At 40.8% G+C, this 27,338-nt stretch overlaps 1 protein-coding gene across 10 annotated transcripts in view; it reads right to left on the bottom strand.

Annotated features, from left to right (window-relative positions):
• LOC119388159 (voltage-dependent L-type calcium channel subunit beta-1) overlaps positions 1–27,338 on the bottom strand; it is a 189,975-nt gene that overhangs the window by 17,019 nt on the left and 145,618 nt on the right. For 4 of the 10 annotated variants that reach the window (XM_049413832.1, XM_049413841.1, XM_049413835.1 and 1 more), the window contains 9 exons: positions 20,305–20,438; positions 17,483–17,505; positions 13,970–14,088; positions 13,446–13,585; positions 11,801–11,913; positions 8,790–8,941; positions 8,222–8,317; positions 6,367–6,588; positions 3,900–4,181 (listed from right to left, as the gene is read on the bottom strand). In XM_049413832.1, coding sequence (XP_049269789.1) covers positions 3,900–4,181; positions 6,367–6,588; positions 8,222–8,317; positions 8,790–8,941; positions 11,801–11,913; positions 13,446–13,585; positions 13,970–14,088; positions 17,483–17,505; positions 20,305–20,438 — 1,281 coding nt within the window. Of the gene's footprint in view, positions 1–3,899; positions 4,182–6,366; positions 6,589–8,221; positions 8,318–8,789; positions 8,942–11,800; positions 11,914–13,445; positions 13,586–13,969; positions 14,089–17,482; positions 17,506–20,304; positions 20,439–22,871; positions 22,995–24,869; positions 24,987–27,338 lie in introns of all 10 variants that reach the window. The other 6 variants (XM_049413833.1, XM_049413834.1, XM_049413837.1 and 3 more) reach the window with 2 other exon arrangements.

Here is a 27,338-nt window from a genome sequence, read left to right as displayed (position 1 = left end):
TAGTTGTTCGGTGACCAGCGTTTGCGCCAACAGGCCACCATGCTCGAACACAGCCCTTACTTTCAGAAACACCTCAGGCGTTGCTTTGAGTGACATTGTATGCGCTCTAGCTTTGCCGGTGCATACCAATGCATTATGTTGTAGAACAGCGGCGTTTCCAGTGAAAGAGTTCGTGTTGTCCTTGAAAGCTCTCAAGTGGTTTGTTGGCCTCATGCTGTTTCACAGAAAGTCCATTTTCAAACCACTAGAAAACAGTGGCGAATGTACTGTTGACGTGCTTCTGGACGTCCCCATTTTGATGTGCAAGAATGAAGAGTCAGGCCACAGCAACAAGCTCCTTCAACTCTCGTGCCACAAATTCATGAAGTCACGGCTGAATAACCATGCTTTTAATATCACAGAGAATAATTTAGTTGCCAAGATATATGCAACGAAGCCATTGTCGCAAAAGCTGCTAAAATTGTAGTATGCCAAGTTGCCAAGGAAGCTGTTGTATTCTTGACATGTTTAGAAAAGTATTGCAAATAAACGTTTGTTGGTAAATTTCCCACGTGGATGCAGTTCACTTGTAACAAAATTTGTCATGGGAGCAATATCTCACAACGAGCACAGTGGCTCTGTCACGCAATCATATCACTTGTATTACATGAAATACTAGCAATATAAGCCCCTGAGCAGTGCTTCATTAGCATACTCTACGAACTAAATAAAATACAGTGCAATACACAGCTTGGCAATCTACGTGAGTAGCGTAAACAAGGTACGATGTGTATATTACAGCAGCCTCCTCAGTGGCGGCTAGTGTCAGCTAGCAGCACCATGTCACGAGCGGCACGTGAATCGAGGTGTCCACGGTGGTCCCATTGTGTGGCGTCGGAACTGAGAGGCATAGTTTTTAAAAGAGCCATTGATTTGATTAACTAGCAATGCCATGAAATGCCAAAGTGTCTGAGAAAGCCAGTAATCTTCCACATGCTAGTATTCACACTCAAATTCACCTTACAACTGAAGCAAGGATATAATGCTATCAATGGCACAGACACATAATAAAAGCACGCTCTTTAAGGTAGGGCATTGCTTCATTGCAGTGTTTGCGGTCAGAAGAAAAAATGCAGAAGCTTATGCATACAGAAAAGACAACATGACTGAGGAACTACAAACAGACTTTTTTGTGATATGGCATAATACAGCACCTTTTTCTGAGTAACATGGTAGGACAGGACAAAAAAAATGATGCAATCTGTGCACACTCATTCAAGTTGCACAAAAGCACATCTTTATCTAAAGTGAGGCCTTTCCACAAGGACTGTTTTTTAACAATTATGATATAAGCACCCTAACATTTTCTGACAAAAAGTAATTGCTTTTGGTCACAGGTTGGGGCTAAGCTACACGCCTCCTGCGGCTGTCCATCAGAATGCGGTTGACAGCGGCATAGCAAGTTTTTCTCAAGGGGGGAGGGGGAGGGGTTCAATCGTACTTTATGTATGTTCGTGGGTGCGTTTGTATGTGTGCATGTATATATATGCAAGCAAAACTGAAAATTTTCGGGGAGGGGGGGGGGTCAACCCCCCTATCCCCCTCCTTGGCTACGCCCCTAGCGGTTGACCTCTACATCACCAGGTGCCGCTACTGCTGCTGGTCACTCAGCTTTTCTTCTTCGGTAAGCCAATAATCTACAGAAGCTAAGAAGTTTGTGGACAAACCAGAACTCTCTTACAGTCGAGATAGTACCAGTAAGCATAAATACGAGAATTGTGGCGGTATTATTCTAACAGGAAGTGACGGCTACTAATGCGCAGATCCTGGCATTGAAAAAATGCAGAGAGCCTGATTTCCAGTGTACAGATGCACTACAGCAGCTACACTTGCCAGTTGCCTTGCACAGGCAAACGATGTCGCAGCTTTACATGTCACCAATCACTACATTTTCAGCCCACAATGCAGCAAGGGTGATTCATGGTGTTAGTGAAAAGAAACTCTATAACAACACTGGCTGCACAGCTCATGTTAACATGGAGCACGTTGTAACATGGGCAGGTGACGCTCTCTGTCCGTTGAGAGTTACCAAATGTATTAGTGAATTATGATCGTGAATTATCTTTCTGTTATTGTCTTTCTTTCATTACAACAAATTATAAAGTGTTCCAACTATTATGAACAACATTTCTTAACAATGCAGTTGGAAAAATTACACATGACATCAATGGTACAACCTGTCGATCAGTTGTATGAGTGACCTCTGACATGTCCGAAATGAGATGTCCGAAAACGGGACGGCTGGAAACTCGGCTTGGCTACATGCTGCGATTTGTAGTACTCTACACCTTTAAAACCTTAAAGTAATGTACCTACATTAAACGAACCACTTAAATCAGTCTGGTAATAATCCAGAGGACTTGCACTATCGACTGAATGTATTGGTACAAGATCATCAAAACTGCTTCAGTGTCCCTTTAAAAGACTTTTTATTTCACGCCCATAAAATAGCCAACACTCAAATCTGTGGCCTCTGCTTAGCAACACACCATCATATCTACTGATCAAGCTCAGAGGGCTGAAGTACAAAGAACAAGCAGGAGGTCCTGGTTCTTGGCTTCGAAAAGTGGGAAAGGCCAATGCATAAACAGTAATCACACTTAACATAGTCGAACCAGTTGTGCTGTAGGATCTTGCAAAGAAATATCTTGTCACAGTGCACACATATCAGCCATTATTCACAGAGAAAGTTGGTTTGTTACCAGTACTTTTTAAACAAGGAGAGTGTAAAACAAGATACTGCCATAACAAGTAAAAAATATGAGAAAAGTATGAACATTTGCATGTACTATACTGAGCTTGCTACACGATGACAATATTAAAGATATTTGAAAAATGTAGCATTTTGTGGTGCTGCTAAGCTCAAGGACACGAATTCTACTGTGGTGGCCACATTTTATTCTGGTTGAAGTGTAAAAATGCTCATTCACTTTGATTTTGGTTCAACTTTATGAAATGCTAAGGTCAAAAGAAACTGCAGTCCCTAACTATGGCATTCCTCCTTATTCAAATTGTAGTTTTGGCATGTAAAACACCAGAATTTATATTTAGTGAAGTATTATGCCAAAACAGTCCACAGTTAAAACAATAAACATCGAAATCTACTTGAGCAAAAAGCCAATGATGGGCTAATTACACAGCTACAAGGAAAAGTGGCTTTGAGAAGTTGTATATAAACTGCTGAATTGCGAGCAGTGGTGCGGGAGATACAAACTACCAGCCAGAGTAGTAATAGGAAAGCTGTTATCATGTGGACTGTGGACTCTCGCCAGATTTTACCTTTTCTTGGGATCATCTACACTAGACTAATAATCTGTCTGTAAGAGAAAGGCATCTATGCATGACCTGCACTTGCATCTGTCCTCCATCAACCACATTCACCTTATAAAGTACTCACGAGTCTGTTCATTTCAGCAACTCCCTTTACTTTTTACTGTACTGACTATATCTCTTTCACCATGGTGCCTTCTTCTGCACTACTATGAGCCACCCGTCATGCAGTCAGCCGTGAGTAATGGCAGATCGAAGTAGCTGTTTGCAAACACTCCCGAGAAGGTTTAAAAGTTGCACAACAAAGTATGTACTTAAGCTTTATTGTGACAATAATAAGCGTTTTCTTACAGTGTGAACAAAAGCCAGAATAATGCTACTGTAACCTTTCTGTATTTTCTTTCTGCAATAATTTCTGTATTACATGACCACCACAGCATTACAACAATGCTCTCAAATAACAAGGTAAGTGCGCCTTACACTTAGTTATTCCTGAATTTCAGCCAGAATGCCATATTGCACAGAAAGTGTGCAATGCAATAACACTGGCCTTGTGGCTTTGTACAAAAATGTGTCGCACGTCAGCTCACCTCGCCCGGCTGTCGGGGTAGCCGCCTCTCGGAGTAGGAGGTGTGGTGATGTGACCGTGGTCGCGAGTGTAGCTGTGCTGTTGTGCTGTGTGTGGCTGCTGTGCCTGCTGAGTGCCGACTGGATGCCACCCCTTGTGAGGAACTGCTGTGGGGCATGGCCTCATGGTGTGCCACTGATTGCTGCTGCTGCTGCTGTTGCTGCTGCTGTTGGTAGTGGTGGCCACGATGGTGAGACAGGGACTCTAGCTCCTCGTCTGTCTCCCGGCCCTGCTCCTTGGGTGCCTGCAAGTTTTGTTCAAGAATGCCACACAGTTGAAATTTTCACACTGGGTTCTGTGAGCCCAACAACTAGAGTGAATCACATTATGATTAAGTTCAATGAGCCTCCTTCATAAAGTGATGCCAAATGAAAAGTTTTCAAGTAAAACTCTGCTATTTATTGCAGCACGTAGGATGTGGCAGGGATAGCAATAAAAGCAATACAAAGGTGAATACTAATTCCATTATGCCAAGGTTGCTGTACAACATAAAGGCATGATTTTACATCAGGGTGATGAAGCAATCAGTTGAACTGATGTTGCTCCGAAGATATAGATGAGAACTAACAGACAATCAAGTCAAGGAAAGTATAGGGGATGTTATTTGTAGTAATTACGGCATAAGTGTGAAGAAATTAAAGTGAACGAAAATACAACTTGCCGCCAGCAGGGACCAAACCTGCAACCTTCGAATAACGCGTCCAATGCTCTATCAATTGAGCTACGGCGGCGGTCGTTCTCCCCAGTGGCATAAATCATGGGGGGGTCAGGGGGGACACCCCTTGCAAGTGTCCGCCCTTGAGATTTACCTTTCAAACATCATATGTGAATTGCTCGACAGTTAAGCATGGCGCACTCTCCTTAAAATCAACTCTGTAATCTGAAGCCCTTCCAATGAGTAGAAACGAAGCACAAGGGAGAAAGCTGTTTTTGGTTTCAAAAGGCACTGTAGAGGTCATGCTTCCTGAAATGCTACAGGTGACTTCTGGTGCACCGCAAATGTTTATATGCTGGCCTTTGAAGCGCAAAGTAAAGGATCCCTGATCATCTACTGTTATTTATTTATGTAGACGATTTGCTGGAAGCTATTGACAATCAAGTATGAATGCAATTGCTCAAATATAATTGTGTTATTAAAGAAATCCCCGGTGAACATAAACGCGTTTTACACGAAAACAAACGAACAAAGTGCTAGCATTTTCATCTGTCCACAGGCAGTCTTCACTAATGTTAAGTTCATGCAATCCAACAACATGGTTTCTTATGATGAAATATTTCAAAGCTTGTAGGTGTATCTTCAATGAGATTAACAGGTCAGACCCTTAATCCAGAGCTGCTGGTGTTACCAATTGGAGAGATTCGCCCGACCAATTAACCTAATCGGTCAAACCATTTGGATTATGTTTGTGTTTAAGTTGGTTAGGCCCACTGAACACAACTGAGAAATCTAGTTGGAACTGTATGCTTTTTCCAATGGGTGAACTGGTTTGCCTACTAGTCTAAGTGGTCAAACCATTAGGATTTGAGTGTTACCAATTGGTTATGTTGGTCAGGCCCATTCAAAACAAATGGGGTGACCAATTGGATCCACTGGAATTTTCCAATGGGTGCCCCATAGCACAATGAGAAATTTTTCATGGGTTCCAATTGGATTCAATTAAAAATTTGCAATTGGTTTGGGCGACTTTTTCTTTACTGGGTTGGCTTACTGTCTGTTAGTTCTCATTAATGTTGTGTTTAACAAAGAAAAACAAGCTCTTAAATTCCCCTTCTTTCGTCCAAAAATACAGTGGCATGGTATTGTGTGGCATGGTATTGCATGGCATAGTATTGCTTGTTAAAATAAAGAAGTAGCAACACAGAATGCTTACTTTCCCTGCTCAGGATACAGTGAAAATGTGTTACTGAGAGTGTACTAGTATGCACATGCCATTTTAATTTAACAATTCCAGTGCAAATTATAACTAATAATTGTTAAGAAAATGCTTTCCTTCCACTAGCACAGCAAAGACAATGGATTAATATTTGCAAATTACTATGGACCCACAGCCATAGTAGTCTGATAGGGCAGTAGTATACAAACAAGCAATATTGTGGAAAGTCAATGGAAGGGACTTAACTGCCTCAAAGGCACGTCCAGAGATGTCTAATATGAAAATTTCAAGCTGCAATATAGATATCCATGGTCCTCAATCCTTGTCCCTGTCCCCAAGCTATTTCATAGGCATGAATTTATTCATTTTATTCACAGATAGCTCTTGCAGGTGCAACTTTAAGTAGAGAGCATGAAGCTAATTCAGTGCACTGTGCGTTCTCATGTGAACCTGTTTACACAGCTTTAAAGCTGCCTTTCAAGTACTAAATGCTAACAGCAATCACCTCAGGCCTGTGCCATGCACATGAGCAACCAAATGCATGCAAACACACACCCTCTCAGCCTCGATGCTCTTGGGGTGAGTGGTGCGGTGGCTAGCGAGGGACTCCTGGTTGAGATCTGGCAGCATGCCCGCACAGGGGGTGTTAAGGATGAGCTGGGCATAGTTCTCAGGCAGGTTGTCATGGGCAGCCCGCCAGTAAGTTTCCAGAAACTCGGCCAGGTGTTCACACGCCTCCTCCAGCTGGTTCTCATCCAGAATCACATCAAACATCTCCTGCACATCCGAAAGGAATCACTGGTCAAACTTCTAGGAAGGACGGCATTGTTTCAAGGACAGGATCCGAGTTGTACTTGTTGCAAGGTGTTTGATGAGGGGCAACAATGGTTCAATTCAAAAGGAGCCCTGACCTCCTATGATAGAATGCAGCTGGACACATAGCCACAAAACTGTGAACATGCTGCAGTCGTCCATAGCCATCAGACGGTGCAATAGGTACAGTTGCATTCACTACACGGTTCAATAAAAGACAATCACAGCATCAAACACGAACTCCTGCTTCTTGCATCCGAGTTCTTGATATTTTTGGTCTGACACATTGTCTGTAGTCGATATGGCACTACCACTACACGGCTGTGCCAACTTAAGAAAAAGTGCTGATCTAAATGCAGTTTTGATTAGCAGATTTTGTGACCAAATTTGAGATTTGTCGGTGTCACCATGCAGACTTGAAGTCCTTCTGACCATAAGTACTGTGTTGCAGCTCATATCGAGCTCAACCTTAGATGATGCCGCACACTCTGCTGTTATTGTTTCCTTCCATTATGATGATCCTTTCTATGCAGTAGTATATGACTGTTTAGTACAGACCCTCAGTTATCGAATGCCTAGCAGTTAGCGCACTTACCTTGTAACATCCAAAACCAGTCTGGGTGTATCACCTTATTAAGCTTACTGCACAGCCAGAAAATTAATATTATTGATATATAGACTAAATGAAAATGATGGCAGAAGTTAGGTTTCCTTGTTAAGGACAAGGTATCACAAAAAAAAAGGTCTCATCTAGAACTGTAGCCTGTACAGTTTTCTGATACTCCTGGGGAGCAATGTGTAGTACAAGCACCAGAGGTCTCTCGTGGAGAAACCTGAAGTGGAATCCTTTAAGTAGTGTGCATTTAATCATGCTTAGATATGTAGCATATGTTCTTTTATTACAATCCTGAGTCAGCAACATTAAAAGTATCCAAATGAACACATTGCATATCTTTCCTTGGTGGCAAGAACTAGAAACTTCCCATCAATTTTCATGAATAAATATCTTTGAGATGTCCTTGACAGACATCCATCAGGCTGTGAAAAAGGCTTCCCACCTCTTGTACAGCCCAGATACCTTTAAAAATGCAGTTAGAATTTTGACTTTAATAAAGATAATAAAGACTCGCAGTGATCGTTGCTGATCTCTGCTCCACACTATTTACTATTTTTTTTTTCTGTAGTTTCTCACTCCCCCTCTTGTGTAAAGCCCGTTCTTGAGAACATTGGGGCCAGGTATTTAAAATGGACTGATTAAATAATAAATACAAATGCGGCATCAAACACATTCTACTGTACTTTGTATTTGAGAAATTGAGATCTTAGGTCTTTCAACACCACATATGCAGTTGTGTGTGTTATATATCAAATTGAATGGAGAATGACAGTGAATTGAAAGGAATGCCATTGCACAGCATAATGGATATAATCTAAAAGTGCAGGATCGTTCGTTATACACCTAGACTTCATGCAGAAGATTTCACAGCGCTTAAAAAAACCCAGTTCTACCCTTTCTAATAGTCTGACCAACATGAAATGCCAGCAAACAAAAATAAAGAGAGATGAATGCGCACAAACAATGCTAACACAAACTCACAGGTGGACACTGTGCCAATTTTTCCGCAGCCACCATCTGTACGTTGAGATTCCGGCTCTGTGATTTGCCTCTAGATTTGATAAGGCGTTGAAGGACCTGTATGGGAGCATGATCACAAGCACATCTCAGACATGTTTGAGAATTCAGATACGCACAATAATTTAATGTTAGCTTAAGGTCCTCATAAACATAAATTACCACTTCAATTATAGGAATTTATAGTTATCCCAAAATGAGTGAAACATTGCCATTTATTTAAAGCGGAAACTAAAATATGCACAAATCACAAATTTTATGCTTCACCCCATTGAAAACAGGGTGGATATATGCCGGTAAGGCCAATGAAAACTGTGTTAAACATGGCTCCATCTGGCACTTGCAGATGCTGTGAGCAACAACCATGCACCACAGTAAATGCTGGCAAAAAACGCTGCCATGTAGTGATGCGATGAGTAAGAAGCATGCTTAGCTGCCACTTTTGGCATTTATAAGAGATAACAGGGAGCTGAACATAACCTGCAAGCGATACTCCATCAATGAGAGAAATGAAAAAAGGACGGTGACTCACCTTCGGTGAAGATATTTTTACATACACGATGATAGGTGCTAGTGACGTTTTGGCCAACTGTGAGGGGTGGTTAATGGTATCACAATCAAGGACAACCAGTTGCAGCGTCCGTGCCAGCTCGAATATTCGTTCAATTTCTTGCTGCACCTCCGCTGTGGAAAGACAAAGAAACAAAGACACGACATCAAACTCTGTTTGTGGACAGGCATGGTTGCAGCTTGTGCCACAGAATTATGACAATTTGTAAAATACTGGCAACATAAAACAGTTTTAGGGATGGGCGAATATTTGGGCGTTTCGAATATTCGAACGAATATTAAAGTATTCGAATTCGCTTCGATACGAATTTATATTATTCGAAATTTCGAAGTATTCGAAATGAACAAATATGTGTGTTTGACCGCACGTAACCCCCTGTAAAGGTGGTTTCACTGCAGCGTCGGGTTGCTGTGCCGTGAAACCACCCTTCCAGGGAGGGGGGGGGGAATCTGCACTGCCGCGAAGCCACACTTCAAGGTTAAATGTACACGTTTCTTTTTTTTTAGTTTAAAAGCATGTTATATGGGCTTATAGGCACTAAGTAAAGTAATTTTTAAATTGTAACGTATTGTACCACTTATAACTTGCACCCTACTGCTATTCAAAGTTTTATACTATTCAAGGTTTCTTCCACTTCATTTCAAACCAAAAAAGTGACATTCACTCATACCTAGTTCGAATTCTTAAAAATATTGTGCAAGGGTCATAACGAAAATGCTCATTTTTCTTAATAATATGTGGCGAGTACTATTCGAACTATTCGATTCAAAATTATTCGACCAAATCACTATTCGCTTCGGATTCGCTTCGAACCTCAAATGTACTATTCGCCCATCCCTAAACAGTTTCATGATAGAAGTCATTCTAGATGCACGTGGCTCAATATAATGATACGGCTACTTAATAGAAATGACCATTTCTTGTATCTTTGCCAATATTAGTTAACAAAGAGCAGTGTTTGGTTGCTTCTTAGATACGCACTTGAGTAATGAAAGAACAATGCCGTACCATATAGTGTTTGATGTGGAAAAGAGATGGAGTTGGTGTATTTACATGTTATAATTCTAGATTTATACTCTCTGTGACACACATATACATGTTGAAATGTCAAATATATAATAACTGTTGCAAATCATCACTGTCGGACTTTAGTGTATGCCATCTGTTTTTCTTGAATGTTTTTTGACCGGGTCATTGTGTTTACGCCGATTATGTTGAAATGTGTCATCCAGAACAAACGCAGAGTTAAGCACTGTTAGGGCAGTCGGTGCAGCCTGGGCCACTGATTTTTAAATATTTTTATTTGTTGTGGTCAGTCACCAACAGCATGACAAAATTTCAGCAGTCTAGAAACAAACTTAAGATTTGAGCATGTGTCAGTCCGTTAATGCATAAAACTAGCACAAAATCTAGCAGCACAGCAACGTGGGCTTCAAGAAAGGATTCCTGCAGCAAGTGCATTAAAATAGAGAACCAATCCATTATTTTTACCACTGTCAAATACATATATATCCTCAAATCATTAATTGTACATGCCCAGTGAAAGTATGTCTGAACTATCTCATTGCACACAAAAAAAGGAAAAGATGACAGAGCAATTATATATATAGCTAGCTGTGGCAAATCAGTTCTGTGGAATCCTGCAAGGTAGAGGAAGGGTTATGAAGGAGGCTTTACTTTGAGAAATCTGTCGGGATTTTCTTGTAACTATATGTGCTACAAATGGGTGGACATACAATTTTCCCTTCCGTAGGCAGCTGTGCGTCAGGATGTTGTAGTGTATGGAAGTACATACTTGCATGGCGCTTCACACTGGTTTAAAAAGGTAGGTGCCAAGCACAGCGTTAACATTGTATTCTCAGCTAGCAAAAAGCTCGGCAGAATATGTGCTGTTGTGGGAAGAAGTGTCGATGGCAGTGCACAACCATGGCATACATGCGATGTTAAGTGTCGAGATAAGATATCTATGCCTGGAAACAGTGTGCATAGTCTATGAAGTTCCCCTCACCAACAGAGGGTGCTAGATACGGCAAACTGGCCGTTGCCTTAATAAGCACCTTATGAATCACAGAGTTTCACTGAAGGGGCAGCCATTTTGCAGTTTGCTGTCACATTGCCATGAGTGCACTTGCACTCCGCTACTACCCAAAGCTAAGGCGCTGATGCAAGACAAGACGGCACGTGAAAAAGCAGGAGCTATCTTCATCCATAAAGCAAGTGATAAATGCATAGCACAACCTTCAGTAGCACTGCCCCAAGCAGATATAGATTACCTTGAAGGCAACCTGAAATAGCTGTCTCACTGTAGGTTGTATGGTTTCTATTACATGGTCATCTAAGCTTTTCTATGCTGTACATAGCATGTTTTTTCAATAAACTTTCAGTTTTCAGTAAGCCCTTGTGTTGCCACATTCATCTCACTCTTTTTAGCACTGCATTTTATAACTAAGAATTAAGGCATGATATCCCAGCTAGACTGCATCTTGGACAGCACTTTTCTAGCCCTACAGTACCGCCCAAAGTGACCAGCAAGTATATGCAAATTAGCCACATAGATAAAGACAAGACAGAAGTTCAGGAGAAGATCGCAGTTTAAAGTGATGAGATATTGTTGAATAAGGAATGTCACTAAAGCTGACATTTGGACAAATGAACAAGTTAAACAATTTGTCATCACATAAAGACTCACTTGCTAAAGAATGAAATTTATCCCATAATAATTTTGGGCTAAAAGGTTCTCCCCATGTAAGTAATAACGACCCAAAGCTCCTTTTGCATTCTTAAGACAGTGTAGTACAATCTAGCCTGGATAAAGATTTCTGATGGTTCTTTTTATCAACATAAGTTACTAATGTTTGTTTCAACTCTATAGAGTTCATGCACCCCAAAATTCCTGGCCACAGAACAAGGCTTGAAAATGTACAAAAAGTGAAGCTAATATGATATGTGCTGGTGCAAAACATGGAGCTCACCTAGGCAGCTTGTTCGGCTGTTTGAGCGTTCCATAAGCGCACGTTTGCCGGCGTTGTTGACGGCAGAGCGCTTTGCCAATGATATGTCAGCAGTCACTCGGGTTATTATGATTCTGTAATAATGGAAAAGCATCTCTGCTATACTGCATGACAAATGCTTTGGTGCCAAGAGACAAACATGAAAAACCAACACTCATTTGTAACAAACGGTATATGTTGATTCTAACTTGATGCTTTCAGTTATTTTAAAGGGACTTGTCCTAATGTGATGAAGCTCACAACATATTTCATTTAACAGCTGTACCTAGAGACTTATGGTTAGCCTTCGTACAGGTAGCACAAAAAGTCAACAATAGAGTTGTACACTTTTAAATCATGCAGCAAGCTAATTTCACAGAGATTAGAATAAGCGGATGACTCAGAATAATAATTTTCATGAAAGTTACAATGAAAGCATGCAGAAATCATGTTTTAAAAATGGCGTTGATTGTTCCCCTGTATTGCTCTCAAGTCTCAAGTCCCAAACATTCTTTCTCTTAACTACAAAAAAAATTTTGCCCTACAAAGGATACTTGTCCACACTGCTAGATTTACATGTTATTTATCCTCTTTTAAATTTCTGAGAGTTATCTGTGTTTTCTTTTTCATTCTTACCCATTACTGCTAATGATCTAGCAATTGTATAATATTTAACAAAGCTATTGTTTGCTGCAACTTTAATAACCCCCGTTTTAAGTCCTGTAAGGAGGTCACCCAACAGTTGTTATTTTAGGACCTCCAATTGTGTACTTAGAAACAACCTACATTTTATATGTTACACAATAAAATGTTGTATTGTGAAGCAAAATCATGGTAGAAGCAGAAATTAAAATTAAATGCAATAACACTACAAGAAAATACAGTTAACATTAGTACTGTGAGCACACCATAAGCATACTTTGAACGGTGTAAACAAGCATGTCATGAAAGTGTAAAGTGCTCACAGATTGAAATGCAACAATTTAGGGCTAAGCAACACATCATTGTTATTGTGAGAAATTGTGTACCCTTCTTATACTTGAAGTTTCGATGTCTTATTTCATTCTGAGCACTGTACATTTAGACAAACTCAAAAAAGAAAGACGGGAAACAAACGTGGTAAAAGATACACAACAGCAATGATCAGAAGCTATGCTTGCAATAAACACAGTATAGCAATGAGATAAAGAAAAAAAAAAGTTTGAACAATGCATCACCGATGACAAAGATAACTGCGAAATAAGCCTGCACTATTATGAAGATTACAGCAGTACTACTTCAGAGGGAAAAAAGAAAAGAACAAAATATTGACCTTGTCTTCATAAAAAGTCGTTCATGCAATCAAGACATTAAGTGCCATTATTCTGAGATGCTAAATAATCTGGAAGGCCATTTCATAATTGGATGGCTCACGGTAGTGTTGAGCTAAATGCAGCAGCACTTCCGTAAGAGTGAACAAAGCTGACGTTGTGCAATATGCATGATCTATTAGCGGGTTTCAAATTAACAGAAGGCGAACCATAAGTGCAAACCAATTCATGAAATAATGATAATAGGGCAGTGTCACCACAGATGGTTAAAGACTCGAGGCTCCTGTTTGGGAGAGAGCAATGAGCATTCCACTGACCTGCCTTCGAAGCGGTGCTTGAGAAAATCGAACAAAGCCTTCTGCATCATGTCTGTCACCTCGTAACCCTTGAGAGAGGGCCCCACCAGGACCACTGGTCTCACTGAAGGCACTACGTCGTACGGACTTAAGCTTTCCGTCTGCAAGAAAATTCGAGAGGCATTTGTTTCAGAATGAATGCAACCACAAGGTGTCGAAGCAATGGCTGCGAAAAGCACGGCAACAAAACTCAATGCAATAGCTTGCTGAAGCAAAGTGGGACTTGTATGGGAAAAAAAAAAGGTGACGAGTGTTCTCTATCATGATTAGATGTTATAGCAATTTATTCTCCCAATTTATTATTGAACAAACAAACAGTATATGTTTAGGCTTTACCATAATAGCTGCCTTTTTTACTTGCCATTGCTATGCCTGGGCTAAGAAGGACACTGTTATACTGGAGGGCAATGAAATTCAGCTACTTAAAAAGCTGTTTTATTTTATCTGACAATACGAAGGTAAACAGTTTTGCAGAAATTTCTCACCTTTTTAAAGAATGGTTTCCGTTTTTCCTTGGCAGGGAGGGTGGTGATCACTCCCCGTCCAAGCTTCGTGTTGCCGGGACTGTCGCTCTCCTCTACATTGCTCTCCAAACCGTTCTGATCTGTGTTTGAGCAAGAATAGTATTGAACAAAATATATGCGAGTGACAACAAAACACTACATGTCACATTTTTACAGTGAAGTTGATTACATCATTTCATTAATAAGTCACAGCACAAAACCATTTTCTTTGTAATGAAGTGAAATCTTTTCTTAGTCTCCATGGAATTTTAACCATTTCAGGGGCAAGTAATTCCAAAACAAACGGGTAGGTGTGTTTGAAAATACCAAATCTTCAAATAAATTTTTTTAAAATCTGGCAGATCCCACGCACTGTAGGAATCGATGTAATGTGAAGCAGCCAGCAAAGAGCTGCATACATCACCTTGTTTGTATTTGAGCCAAATGAAGTCATCCATGTCATGACATCTAGTGCACTATATATCGCATGTTCGTCATGCATGCAAGCATGCATGTACAATCTGGTATATACCATGCTAATTAAATGTATATTCTGGTATATACAATGCATGACCTGTCATTTATGTTCGTCACGCACTCATGTCATGCCATACCAATTTTCCAATTTTATGTATAACCATTTAACAAAACCGCAGGAAGGGCAACAAGACAGTGTCACGTAAATCATACCATACATGACATGAATGTCATGATCGGCATGTTAGGACCTGTCATTTATGTTCCTCATACAGTCACGTCCCGCAAGACCAATTTTGGTGTATATCAAGTTGGCGAAACGGCCGCGAGCGAACCATGAGCATCGCATGTAAATCATGCCCCACATGACACACATGTCATGATTTTCATGTTATCACATGTCATTTATGTTCGTCATACAGTCGCGTCACACAATGTCAATTTTGCTGTATATCAAGATAGCGAAACGGCCGCGAGCGCACCATGACCGTGGCATGTAAATCATGCTGTACATGAGAAGCATGTCATGATTTTCATGTTATGACCTGTCATGTTCATCATACAGTCATGTTTTGCTATACCAATTTTGGTATACATCCCATTAACAAAATGGCCAGGAGAGCACAAAGTCGTAGGCGGCTAGATAGACAGATATAGATAGATACGCTCAAAGCCCCAGAAGTTTGCTAAGAAATGCTTCGCATTTAAAATGAATATACAGGGTAATAAGCAGGAATTACATATAGAATCTAAAATAGACTATAATGTTATTACAAGACAAGAATAAGTATAATGATTGCACAGTCCATTTTGTAATGACAACATGCTTATGCATATTATTTCACACATCTAACACATGGATATTACAGCACTGGCAACTAAAAACCTTGACAATTTTTTTAGCTTGTAAATTAGAAACAGCCAATTTCAATTACTTGGGATACCACGGCAGTGACACACACACATGCACACACATGCACACACATGCACACACATGCACACACATGCACACACATGCACATACACCATCTGCTTGTATTTAAGTACTTATACAAACTGAAATGAAAACACCTAGCAGCATTTCACTCCCTCCTGCAACTGCTTCGAAATGCAGTTGCTCTCATTTTTGCTAAGTGCATTATGCAAAAAAAAATCAAAGCAGAAAAATAAAATAAATTTTCAGAATAATGGCACAAAATGACTGGCATGTTAATAGTTTTGTATGCTGAAAGTGCACTGAAGCTAAATTACAGGTCTTATCACATACAGTAAAAGCTTGTTAATTCGGATTTCACGGGACCGGAGAAAGTGTCTGAATTAACTGAATGCCGAATTATCTAAAGTATCAAGAAAACAATAAAGACGTGTCTATCAATGCATTTTCATGTTTTTGATGAATACATAAATCCAGTACTTATTTTGCTTAAGACCAGTGTGAAAGTGGCAATCTTCGTCATTCGCAACTTTGTTTACAATGTGACCACGGCTCAAGACCCCCGTTTGTTAAAGGGGCCCTGCAACACTTTTCCAAGTAGCCATGGAATGGCTTCACTAAAGGAACTTATTGCCTCACGAATCGAACGCCGCAAAAATTTTTAGAATCCATCCAGTACGAGCGGAGTTACAAAGATTTGTCGCACACTGTAACTGCTTTCTCTCTTCTCTCGCCCAGGCGAAAGCGCTGGAAGCTAAGCAGGGGGGATGGCACGGGGGAAGAAGGTACGTCACTCACACCTCCCGACCTTGAGCACATCTTCTTTTTTTTTCTTTGAACGCATAGCGTACTTTCAGTGCAATCGCGCATGGGAGTGGTGGCCTTTCGCGGCAGCCGCAGTAACTACCGAGCGCACCATGTTCAAATCAGCCAATGGCGTGGAACCTGCCTGTGATTCCGTAAGCATCATTTTTTTTTTCGAGAGAAGAGGAAGCGCTTTTTAGCTGACTTTGCGAATTTATTCTAAATCCCAGGCCGCGTACTGCGCTATTATGTTTGGCTCACATGTTCTCAGGAGTCTCGACTACCGATCGGCAGTGTTTTCTGACCGTGCTGAAAAAGTGTTGCAGGGCCCCTTTAAGCTGATACGTGCTCTGAACCAGTCTCTTATTACGTACCGCCACGAATAACACCACCACATGCATGTGACGATAATTTTGTCGCCAGGAAAATGGCCTGAAAGTGATAGTTCGTCCATGACAATGTAGCAAGCAAGTTTTATGCCAGCATGTGGACCGCAGCTGAAGCTCTTGATCGTCAACAGCTTCCACCATGTTTGAGTTTTGAGACATTGCACATTACGACACTGCGACAGGGCCGCATCCACTGTGGGTAAAATCGGGGTCGCTAAAAACACGATAATAGCACCCACGCAGTTCCGAAGGTATGTGCCCGGCCTACATGCGCCGAGTAAAATCGAGAATGAAGCAAGTTTGATGCTGCCGCTGCAGTGTTGCTCGCCAACAATGCAATTGTGGTAAAATCGTGGATGGCGACCACACCTTTGTGAAAACCCGCGGCCGTTTCAGTTGTTCGCGAACTCTGTTTTCACTCCCTTGCATCGCACGCTTGCAGTGTTTTGTGCTCGGTGTGCTCCGCGGATTGTCTAAATTAACCGGGTTGTGGCCAAATATGACCGAATTAACGAGAGTTTGATGCCATTAAACAACACATCTGCTGACCGAGACCAGAGAACATGTTTGAATTATTCAATTTTCCGAATTAACGGGGGTCGAATTAATTAGCTTTTACTGTAGTAGGGAATGTGCATCGATAAATGACAACATGCAAAAGCAAGAAAAGAATTGTATACACTAACAAAAAAGAGGAAAAAGCAACAACTGCAAATGTCATCTGAAAGTTTGCAATGCAGCAGAAGAGATGATAGTCAGCATTCGTAATGTCCTTTCTGCTTCTCCCACTTGTATGTGTTTTTTTTGTTGTTGTTGTTGTTGTTTTATTCAGGAAATATCTTGACACCTCTAAACTAGGTAGGAAAAAACTGAATATTTTCTCAGACTTACCAGGAGTAGGTGGCGTCGAACCCCTGTAATTCAAGCCCAAGAAATGAACAAGAATATTAGTATATTCTCCCCCTCAGTATGAACGAAGTTACGACAGAATTTATACTTATGTGCCGCTACTACAGAAGAGCTCTAAGTATTGCATAGAAAAGCAGTTAGCAAGGAACAAGGTGGTCCCTATGCTATACAACTTTAATAAAATCACTTTAAGAACTTACTGCAGCAAGTCTGCAACATTCAATGCTTAAGGAAAGTTCAAAGAAGTTACATAAATATGTGCTGAATATTATTCTGTACTGGCACATGCAGAAACTGAGAAAGCATGCAGTTACCTAAAAAACTAATTATGCTGCAATTCAAGTGTTACCAATACCTCATCTTCATACTACATGTGAATAATTCTTGTATGATGAATGTATAATAAACTAAAACTGAAACTTTAACTATCAACTGAGTAGCGGTTCAAAAGAAACATAACTGTGGTGCATAATAGAGCCAATGAGACTACACTCCATCTTGCAAACCATTTGCAGCAGTGTGGAAGCTACAAGTGTAAGAAAGCCACATGCTTGCACAGTAAAGCATAATTCTATACGTCATCATCATCATCATCATCATCATCAGCCTGTCTACGCCCACTGCAGGGCAAAGGCCTCTCCCATGTTCCGCCAATCAACCCGGTCCTGTGCTTTCTGCTGCCACGTTATACTTACAAACTTCTTAATCTCATCTACCCACCTAATTTTCTGTCTCCCCCTCACGCGTTTGCCATCTCTTGGAATACAGTCAGTTACCCTAAATGACTACCGGTTATCCTGCCGACAGGCTATGCGTGCCCGGCTCGTATCCATTTCTTCTTGATTTCAACTATGATATCCTTACCCCCGTTTGTTCCCTGACCCACTCTGCTCTCTTCCTGTCTCTTAAGGTTACACCTATCATTTTCCTTTCCATCGCTCGCTGCGTTGTCCTCAATTTAAGTTGAACCCTCTTTGTAAGTCTCCAGGTTTCTGCTCCATAGGTAAGTACCAGTAAGATGCAGCTGTAATTGCCTTGTAATTGCCCGAGTTGAGACATTTGCATTTGCTTGGCAAGTGCCACATCACAGCAATTTGAGATATGTTAATCCCACTTTGCATGGACGTTGTATGCCTATAATTATACAAAGGGTGTTCAAATGAAAAGGTACGAAACGTCGTAACAACATGACCGTTAACATAGATGCCTATGTCGCTATGGGAAAATATAGCGACACGTCTAGGGATGCGATTGGAGAGTCTGCCGTGGATCGGAGCATGCGGGGGTGCCTGCATGCACAGTAGAGAGCAGAGGCTCTTATAAAGAGCGTCGTCCAATTGACGCGGCAGTGTGTGTGAAGACAGTATGGCGTTCACATTGTAAAATTCAAAGATTGAGGAGTAGCGGGGTGTTATCCGATTTCTGACAGCGGAAGGTGTTAAACCAGCCACCAATCATAGCCTGCAATTTCCATGTGTTTGGTACCCTGAAAAAACACCTGAAAGGGAAGCACTTGAACTAGGACGACGAACTCAAGGATGCCGTGAAGGACTGGGTCTCGTCACGGCCACGGGAATTCTAGGAACAAGGAATCCTTCGGCTTGTTCATCAATGGGATCGTTGAGATCAGGCACATAGTGTATACTTTGAATAAAGTCTTCATTTACACCCATAGTGTTGTTTCGTACCTTTTCACTTGAACACCCCTTGTAGTATTGGTAACCATCAGTTATTGCGGCTATGATGCAACATGGCAGCACTTATGCAGACGCGACCACCCACTTCGATCCGAACTTGCGCATGCTACTTTGCAAATGTCCTGACAGCAATAAGTAAACAGTGAAATCGGCTATCGCTTTGTGTTACCTTACACTGAGGACAAAGCATAAGGTATGCTCTATCCTTATTGTTGAGATCAGCTGTTTGTTTAGCCACACCTGCTAAGCCTTGGAAAAAGTGCCGAATAGTCACAATTACATTCTAGTGGAAGTGTCAGGACGGAAATATATAGTAAATACAAGTGTCGCTTTGGAAGTTGCAGGCCACACAGCGCACAGCAATGACATGATAAATTCGAGGTGGAAGGCACCCACTTGAAGAGGTGCCGCGCTGGTTTCTTTTTTTTTTTGTTTGCCCGGCACTGCCATCTGGTCTGCTCGGTTGACCCACCCAATGCATGCGCGCAGATAAGCATGCTATGTGGCATGGGTGAATACATCTTAAGGGATTTTCACCCCTCCTGTTGGCTAAGCAGCCTTCTAGCCTCCACAGCACTGCAGCTAACTTGTGAGATTGAATATAGGGGTATGTACTATAAATGGTTTCCTAGCCTTTGCTGTTCCCTAGGGATTTTCAATCGTATTTCACAAGGATCCTTTTAGCATATTTCTGTCTTATACCTGCCCCCATCAAGGGGATAATTTCTTCAACAAATGTGTTGTAGCTTCATGCGGACTAATTACAAAGGCAAAGAAGGGGGAAAATGAACTGTTACAAAGTATGAATCTCCACATCTATTTATAAGTTTTACTATTCCCAACATTAAATAGCATTTGCTAACTATCGTGTGTTAAGCTACACAGAACAATATTCTGATGACGTAGCACATTAACATTCCAAGGGACTGCACATTATAAGTTTGAGCTGCTCTAGACACCTAGCTATCGTGTGTTAAGCTACACAGAACAATATTCTGATGACGTAGCACATTAACATTCCAAGGGACTGCACATTATAAGTTTGAGCTGCTCTAGACACCAGTGAAATGCAACGAACGGATAAAAGGCACACATGTCAACACTTACCTTGAATGTAATTTACTGCTACGGGTTTGTGTTTGCTGTAAAATTAGGTTTTCCAGTTTGGCTGGACTAGGAATGAAGCCCATGTCACAGCCCTCTTTCATGAGACGGCCCACCCACCAGTCATTGTTGAATTTCTGTATGCACAATGGGAGAACACAATTAACATGGGGCACTCTCACACAGATGGTAATACGAAGGCTACTATCATGTCTTTTGCACCTTCATCAATTCAGATCCCCACTATACATGCAAATCAAACACAGCGTGTTGGAAGTTTCCCAAATGCAAACTACAGCTGACCACTGTCAATTTGAAGCTTAGTATAGTTGGATACAACTTTAAAAGTCCGAGGCATTTCCTCCTCAAAGGCGGATGCACACACGCCTGCCCCAATGGGTATACGCTCCAGACTGACGTCATGAGCAGAACAGTGTTAACCCTGCCTTTGGAGAACACTGTCGAGTGCATGAGCAGGACTATTTCTTTAGTCGCGGAGTTGATCGGCTGCTGCGCTTTGGTCATCTGGGCGGAGACTCTCCGGACTTCTTAAGTTGTTAAATTGCAGTGTTGGTCAAACTACAAACTAATAAATGCCAATATGAGCAGCCCAGCAAAGCTAAAAGCTCGCAAGAATGCATCTTACAGCTTGCCATAAGAAGTCAACTTTAGAATACATGTACAATCATACAGAAGCAAATATGTAGAGGGAGCACAAATACTACTAACAATTAAAAAAAAAAAGATCGATATGCTTTTGTAGCAGTAAATAAGTGCCCTGTTTTTTGTTTTTTCTTTCAATTTTAGTATGCGCACATTTGCTCTTATTATGTCAAGTGTGCAGAGATTCCATCAGCACCACTTTTGAGAGGGATAAGCAAAAGAACACAAGAAGAATGCTGTAGGTAAGAGCCCCTTGTACAAAATCAAACTTATTAGAATTATAAATTAGGCAAGTCAGTAACGGTCCTGTCAGAAGTGGTGCTGACGAAGATGGACCAATACCAATTCACCCAACTTTCAAGCCTAATAAGTACGTATTAAGAAGGTCATCAGTAAGTTTTTTTAAGACTAAGGTCTCCCTATTAAGTTCATATTATATTCAATAATTATTGCTTTGGGACGTTTAATATTTACTTGTAACCAGGCATAAATGCATGCAGTCAACTTCAACCAATTCGACATTATGTAGATAACATCTTCACTTAATTCAGCCAGAACATCAAAGCCACAAATTTTACAAGTGTTTTGAAAGAAAGATAAAAGAATGATACCTATCATTTAGAATCTTCAATATCTTTATTTATGACTATGCCCAAAATATCAATAATTATTATTATTATTATTAACCTATAATTTGTACACACTCAATATGAAAATGTGAGAATTGAGCACCCATAACTAAAGAGTAACTTGCCACAATAGCAATGCCTGTATCAGAGCTATTGCATTTATTTCATTGCACTGTGAGAGCTCAATGCATGAACATGCTTATGCTGCTTATGACAAGACATAGTTACAAATATGCAATGTCACAACCATGCATTTACCTTGTATTTACACTCTTACGTTCTAACTTCTGAATGAGAAAGCACTGATGAACTTCAGGTTTTTTTTTCTTTACTTCATTGTAAGTAGCAATGCTAATATGAAATCTCGCATACATTTTTTAATCACTTGGCTTTGCATCTAACCTACATCCCCCATGACAGAATTAGCAAAAAGAAAAAGATATTAGTGCATAAAAATCAATTAAGTAACTCTACGGAAAAATATCCATTGTGTTACAACAGAAACCAGGCCAAATTGCTTAGACAAGGTAGACTGATGAAGACACAATCTGATGCTCCTGTGATGCAGCCTCACTTGAGCAAGTGATACCATTATGAAGCTGCTTAAATAATAACTTTTGGAGTTTAACGTCCCAAAACCAAGATATGATTATGAGAGACGCCATAGTAGAGGACTCCGAAAATTTCGACCCCCTGGGGTTCTTTAACGTGCACCTAAATGTAAGTACACGGCCTCACGCATTTTCACCTACATCGAAAATGCGGCCACCGTGGCTGGGATTCGAGTTTGCGACTTTCGGGTCCGCAGTCAAGATGCTTAAGGCAACTCAGACACTCACCTCATACATTAAGCAAGGAAGGAGCTAAAATGATGCTATCAAAAGCTTATTTACACACACGTCATGAATATTCCACAACTGCACCTGGCTTTATTCTTTTACTGCCATGGTTTCGCTTGGTGCAAAACATTATGTTGTGGTTATCACGCAACAATTGATCAGCTCAACAGCAGTTGAAGAAAGATCCTATGTTAATACGGCAAAAATGTTCTTTCTTTTATTGACCTGCATTGGCATTCTCATGGCTGTTGAGTGAAGAATCAACAGTAGGCATGTACCAACTGATACAGAACAAAATTTAGGGCCGAAACTGCATAAAGATGTCAAAAGCTATCAATTGGCCCAGCTTGCAAAAATTGTGAAAACGTAATGTGCAACTGCTGTTCACGGTAACAAGCCTGAAATAAAATGAGAGCTGGGAAAAAGAATACAGCCTCACCTCCAGGATCTGAAGGTAGTCTCTGACTCCAAACGAGATAGCATAGCCATGGACAGGTGAATCATCGTCCAAACTTCCATCATATGCCATGTTAGTTCTCACCGTAAATGCTACCACTTTCTCCTGAAGCAACAGAAATGACAAAAGCAACTGCATCAGTACAACACAATGACAAAAAGAAAAGGCATACAAGCACTGCACAACGCTAGAAAGAGAAAGCATCTAGGAGCCAACGTGCATAATCATCACAACAAGAACACCGATAACAAAATGATGTTTCAAATATGGCACAGGCAGATTGCTCTAACAAATGACAACAGAAACAAAGAGACTGCCCATTTTCCTGGCCTTGCAGAATAACAGCTCAATATTCAGCAAAGCCATTTAGTTCAAGGGGATGCAGTAAGAATTTTGGTTAACTTACACATAAATCTCTTTGTGTAATAAATATTGATTCCATAACCATACTTTCACAAAAAATAAAAGCTCTCAAACATATTATTTTGAGAAATAAAGGACTTCCAAATGGGTTTACTCATACTTTTGCAAAAGAATACAAATATAATTTTTATGATTGTTTGCAGATGTTCAGTGCAAGCAACATCTGTGAAAGGAATTAGAAAGTGTACAAATCAGACTAATTTTTTGAAGAGGCCAACTGATCTTAATTGCTCATACACCACCTGCAATGAAAGTAAGAGCGATGTGTACTGAAATAAACAAATGTGGGAGAGAAGGCAAGACGGGTTCTTGCAATGCAGCAGCCATAGCAGGCCACTGCCCATTTGATCACAGGTATGCCAGGAATTTGGCCTTGAAATGATTTTTCCATTACTCTTGTGCTTCTCCAACTTTTTTATCGCATCAAGTGGACAGGGCAGTGAAGCAACACCGAAACATGGCATCTCCATCATTTTGCATTTACCCACAATGAAATGAGTGAAGCTTAATATGCAAATACACTAAAAGAATGAGCTCGAAGAGCCAGTGCATCGCTACAGCAAAGAATGCAAGTGTGACTCATGCTTCTTCCAATGCAGCTTACAAGGGTAAAAAATTAAGACACATTTAACACACTTGTTGGAACCTAGTATGTTTAAGTGAGCTTTCTTAAATAATTTTACAGAAGCATTATATTCTAGGAGACAAGTTATGTGTGTAATTTTATTCTATTGTCAACTTATATAACTTCTTGCACTTCCTGCGTAATTGTCCCTCCCCCTTCTCAGAGCCCATCTGGCAAGATGGGCTTTGTTATGTAAATTTAATCATGCTTTTCCTCTTCATGCCACCGCTTTGGAGATCCCCTACTACATCTTTTTGGCAAGACACTAACATCAAACCCTAAGAGGACCTGAGCATCTGCCCTGTGACAGCAATATTGGACAACTTTCAGGATCAGCTCGCACTACCAACCAGAAGGTGATGTCGAAATTACTTTGAGAATGCTTTCACATGTGATCGTGCTGACACCATCTTAGGACTCATTACCTCAAGATATCATGGGATTGCCATGTCTCTCTACTTGAGCCTAACTTTCAACTTCTGCAGCTCTGAATTTTCAGTTAAACTTCTGTTCAAAGAGAGGCCCTGCGAACCAAGTTCTTCAATGTTGTGCATGTATACATGCAATGCACACCTACTGGCATTGCGAGTATGGTTAGGGCGCGGTTACCCACCTTGCCCATTCCACATGCATTTGTAAATTCATCTTTAACACACACACATAAATATGACATTAGCTCGCCCTTGTTCAAATGCTGATATAGAAATATGGAAATCAGATGCTTACACATTATAAATTATGTTAATTCTGGTTTCTTTCCTTTCAGAGTAAACGACTACCTCCACATGCTGTATGAACTTGGTCATCGCCACTTCCAATGGGTTGCTTTGCACATGGCATGCTATATTCAACTGCGTACACCATCTAGCATGATGACAATAAATGCATACACCTGTATACTAAACATGAAAAGTGAGGACAGGACAACTCACCCTTGCCGCCCGCAGCTGTGCCAATGCCTTGTTCTCTCTGTCAGCACGTTGCTTTTCGCGAGTTTCGTCGAGCGAGAGGTCGGACGATGGCTGGCTGTAGTTGGAGTCGGCAGATCCCTGAGCAGCCAAGCACAGACCATTAGGTGTATGAAAGAAATGGGCCAGCAGAATCTAAAGTAATGCATGCATAGAGTTCCTTTCTTACAACCAACCCGAAATGCTAAAGCTAGTATTCTGCTCCTTTCCAAGACGCGTATGCCACGAAACAGAGAAAAATATGTGAAAATAAGAAAGAAAAGCTGAATTACAACAGGAGTGATCCACTACTACTTTTAGGGTAAACACACCACATGTATATCTGTGAGGCTTCTCTGATAAAAGCACATCTTGTAATAGGCTGGCTATAGAGTGCCTGAAACTAAATACAATTGGTGTCATAATGGCATAACAACTGCGGTTAAGAAGTTTTGGAATTAAAGACTGATGTACAATTATGTATTATATTTAATGACTAGGTTCACGGGGGAATGCATTTGTTCGGTTATGATGGCATCACTATGAAAAAAAAAATGCTTCACAAGAGTATGCCGGCTCTTAGGTGATTAAGGCAAATGATGACATCACCTGTTTAAGGCATATGTATAGGAGTTCTAAATGATGAGTCACTCACAAATAACAGTGCTTGAGCCAAGCTCGTGTAAGTCAGAGGAACAATAGGACAGCTCAGTGTGCCAATTGTAGACTTGACTGATGAGGAAATACTAGATGCACACCTAAAGGCACACAAGGCACTTGTTCCAGAAGTAGGAACAATGGGCAATGATGCGTAGTTACAAAAACTGCACACAGCTACCAGCAAACAACCTGCAGTCAAGCGAAATAGCGGGCAGAGCGGGAGCAAGCTTCCATCCTGCAGATGCTACCAGTTCTATTGACAAGAGCAAACTACGAAGCTACACTACACTATAGCAACTACACTATGCTACACTACAGAAAATGGTGTTGGTGTGGGGAAAAGGATAGTATAGAGATGCTCAATAACACATGTGCAACAAGGGCTTTATATGCATTCCATATTGACAAATTTGCTTTGGTAAGCTTCACCGCAAAACAGATATGTAATGGAGTGCGATATTTCAGAATGCACAAATATCGGCACACAGAAGCCTCAGGAGAGCACAGGATCCCCAGGGCACCGAATGAGCAGCAATAGGATTAGTCCGGGTTCCAGCTTTCATTCCCCAATTGCTTTTTGTGTATTAAATAATGCCTTTCTATATTTGGAAAACTATGGCTTCCCTTCACTGTCATTTATAGCATATGCTTCACAGCAGTGCGTATCTGCCTTGGACTGAAGCCATCATGAAACACATGACAGGTTATTTTTTATGCAGGCAACTGTCCACATGTTTACTTATTCTGTCTAGACAACTGGCAACTCACTACATTACTAATTGCTACATGTTACTGTTCAGTAGCACTGATAATTGGACGAGTTGGTAGGGGATCATGATTACGAAGCGGCACAACGAAAGGACACATAACACAGACGCTTGTCTTCGTGTCATCTTCTTCATCTCTGCTACGTGTCCTTTCGTTGCGCCACTTCATAATCATGATACATGTTACTGCTACATGTTAAGACATTTGTGCCTTGATGAGACCTCCCCAGAAAACCTGCTGAAATCAAATAAAACTTCTGAAATTATAACATTATGTGCTTGAAGACAATAACGTTTCATTCTTATACATCAGAAGACACGCTTAAATTAAAGTGCTTGTCAGTTGAGTATCACACACGCATTTTGGACAGTTGCGTAAGAAAACTAAATTTGAGTACAGAGCAAACACATCAAGCAGGCATAGTCACAACTCACAGTTCCCCGAGTCAGAGGGCTGAACAACACCTGGGTGCTCAAGAACTTGGAAATATGCTAAGTGGCTTCATATCGCTTATCAAGGGGTTTCATATCATCTGACCATATTACGCAGTGGTAACTCACATATCTTAAGTTATTTTTGAAGTCTAACCCTACTCACTATAGGTGACAAGCGAAAACGTCTTATACAAAAATGAAAAGCACTATAGTAATACCTCCAGAATCTGTGTGGCAAGTGCTAACTTATTTACGCATCTGTAATGTGGAAAATAACAAAGTATGTTACAAAATACGGCTTTACTAGCATTCACGTTTCCTATGCAGTGATGCAATCTGTGGCAAAGTAAATAGGCACACGTTGAGAGCTTGAGAACAAAGTTCATTATTACACACAATACATTTGCTTCCCAGGCATAACTTGCTAATTATGGGGTTTTATGTACCAGAACCACAATATAATTATGAAGCACGCTGTAGTGGGAGGACTCTGGATTATCTTTGAGCACATGGAGGTCTATAGAGGGGCACTGACACCATTTTTTAACAGTGAATTAACTCTGTGGCTCCCATACAAATCTCCTGTATACAG

Source organism: Rhipicephalus sanguineus, chromosome 3 (genome assembly GCF_013339695.2).
Source record: "Rhipicephalus sanguineus isolate Rsan-2018 chromosome 3, BIME_Rsan_1.4, whole genome shotgun sequence".
In the NCBI taxonomy this organism is placed as follows: Eukaryota; Metazoa; Arthropoda; class Arachnida; order Ixodida; family Ixodidae; genus Rhipicephalus; species Rhipicephalus sanguineus.
The sequence above is the reverse complement of the archived record's forward strand: the minus strand, read 5'-3'. Positions and strand labels throughout refer to the sequence as shown.